The sequence below is a fragment of the Engraulis encrasicolus genome, chromosome 23 (genome assembly GCF_034702125.1).
Source record: "Engraulis encrasicolus isolate BLACKSEA-1 chromosome 23, IST_EnEncr_1.0, whole genome shotgun sequence".
Classification (NCBI taxonomy): Eukaryota; Metazoa; Chordata; class Actinopteri; order Clupeiformes; family Engraulidae; genus Engraulis; species Engraulis encrasicolus.
In genome coordinates, this window is record NC_085879.1 from 42,631,095 (window position 1) to 42,633,594 (window position 2,500).

At 38.8% G+C, this 2,500-nt stretch overlaps 1 protein-coding gene across 1 annotated transcript in view; it reads right to left on the bottom strand.

Moving 5' to 3' along the window:
• LOC134439801 (tight junction protein ZO-1-like) overlaps positions 1–2,500 on the bottom strand; it is a 175,958-nt gene that overhangs the window by 18,169 nt on the left and 155,289 nt on the right. Inside the window, exon 24 of the mRNA XM_063189708.1 lies at positions 771–944. Coding sequence (XP_063045778.1) covers positions 771–944 — 174 coding nt within the window. The remainder of the gene's footprint in view (positions 1–770; positions 945–2,500) is intronic.

Consider the following 2,500-nt stretch of genomic DNA (forward strand, 5'->3'; position numbering starts at 1 on the left):
AAAGACGCATGTATAGCGCAAAAGCTAACGCAAAGTGAGTTCCTCGTCTTGTGGATTTGTCGCTAAAATTGTCTGGGGCTGATGCAATACATAGTGCTGGAGGATGGTGCAGGAGATAGTCAGCTTTGCGCACCAGCCCTGCATGGGATATTTGCACATGGTCAATTTATGAACAAACAAATGAAAACGCCTTCCACCTCAAAGAAATAAATGTGCGGTCTTCACAGTGTTAGGCCTTGTATTTGTGCTTGTGCCCTTGCACAACACATCATGTTCATTATGCTTGGCGTTTCAATAGGTTATATGAAGCAAATGACATAAGAAATAAGATCAGTTCCTCTGTAGGCTACTTTCCTGTGTGCTCTGCATGCTTGAGGCTAGAGACACCTGAGTGACATATTACTAGCCTACATATTATATTATATTGCATTACATTACATTACATTACATTACATTATATTATATTATATTATATTATATTATATTATATTATATTATATTATATAACAGTATATTATATTACATTACATTACATTACATTATATTATATTATATTATATTATATTATATTATATTATATTATATTATATTATATTATATAGGGCCTATCACAGGTTGCATCACAGCTGGCATGATGGTTAAGAAAATTATGGCTAGTAAGACGGCGAATGGGTAGTGAGTCAGGGAAAACCACTAGCCAAAATGGCTGGTGAACAAAAAAGTTAGTGTCATGCACTGGTACGTGTGTGTGTGCGTGTGTGTGTTTTCACCTTCATGCTCATGTCTATGTCGCGTGCGCGATCCACCGACACCGATCTCTTGTTCTCGAACATCTTGACGCGCGAGAGCACGGATTGTGACTTCGCGGCCGGCTCCTCCTCACCCCCCATACCCCCAACTGGGCTGCTCGACATCGCCGGGGGTGGCGACCGCGCCATCATGGGCTAGAAATGGATAGATAGATAGATAGATAGATAGATAGATAGATAGATAGATAGATAGATAGATGGAGAAAGAAAGAGAGAACGAAAAAGAGGACCAGAGATAGATAGAGAAAGAAAGAGAGAAAGAAAGAGAGGGCCAGAGACAGAGAGAAAGCAAGAAATATATAATATATTACTATATTATCTAAAAATTATCTATTATTATAGAAACGGACAAAAAAGAGAGGGACAATAGACAGACAGACAGATAAACAGGCAGTCATATTATCATATTATATTATATTATATTATATTATATTATATTATATTATATTATATTTAGTGGTGGGCCGTTATCGGCGTTAACGTGCTGCGATAATGTGAGACTCTTGTCGCGCGATAAAGAAAATATCGCACGTTAATCTATTCTCAAAATATAGGTTTGGAATTTGGGTATGCACGTCACCATAGCGTTAAATTGACAGACGCTTTCAGACTGCGCTCCAGTCGTTTCTCCTCTCCACCTGCTGCTAGCAGACCTACTAAATATGAAGTGTTTGCATGCTGAAAACATTAATCCCTCTGCCGTGGTAGGTGTTGTTTGAGTGCTTTTTCATAAGTGGTAGACTAAAGAGACGTTATTGTTTAAGGTGACCATAGAGAGACATTATTGTGTGTGAGTAGGCAACCAGCCCGACATAGCCTATATTTCCTCACGCATTGCATGGAACACATAGCCTAAACAACTTCCAGAAATCTTGCCTGTGCCATAATTGAAAAACATTCCGTGTGATATGCATTTTGAAGATTGTCAAACTGAAACTGTCAATATCTACTCTCACTGAATGTTTGTGTTGCAATCGCGCACATTTGCGACTCAGTGAGATATTCTCATGTCAAACGGTAATAATCCTCGCGGTTGTCGCGCTTGATTTTTTTTTTTTTTGCCAACTGAATTCATTTCGAGTTGTAACTCCTCTGGCGTTCTGACTCTGAAAAAAAGTGTCAGGTTGAGGCCAAATCGCCGTGTGCCAGTGCTGCAGGTTCTAGATAGCGAGTAGCCTGGCTCTGTTGAGGGCTGCTGTGCCTACTGAGAGCTCCTCCCTCTCTTAAAGGAGCCGCTGCTCTTTTTACTAGTCAGTGGCAGATTCTCTCTCTCTCTCTCTCTCTCTCTCTCTCTCTCTCTCTCTCTCTCTCTCTCTCTCTCTCCATTAGAAATGCTGAATTGTTGAGGTAATTTTGTTTAAATAGCCTAAATGTTTGATAGATTTATCTGTAATTGCCTCCACAATGTATAGCGCTGTTCATTTTGAAATGTCAGCATCTTGTAACTGTAAATGCTTCCTAATATATTGGACACACTTTACACATATTGCAGTGATTTTTTTCATCACCAAGTATCAACATAACCATTTTTTGAAGATGAGATGCATTTTGGAAAAAAAAGATGAGCTCTGGTCTAATGCGCCATCTGTCTTAAGAAACCCCAAGGTTTTTTTTGGCATTATTTTGCTAGCGTGCCTATTCTGAATGAGCCATTTTGATATAGATTAATCTAGATTAATCTAGATTAATTT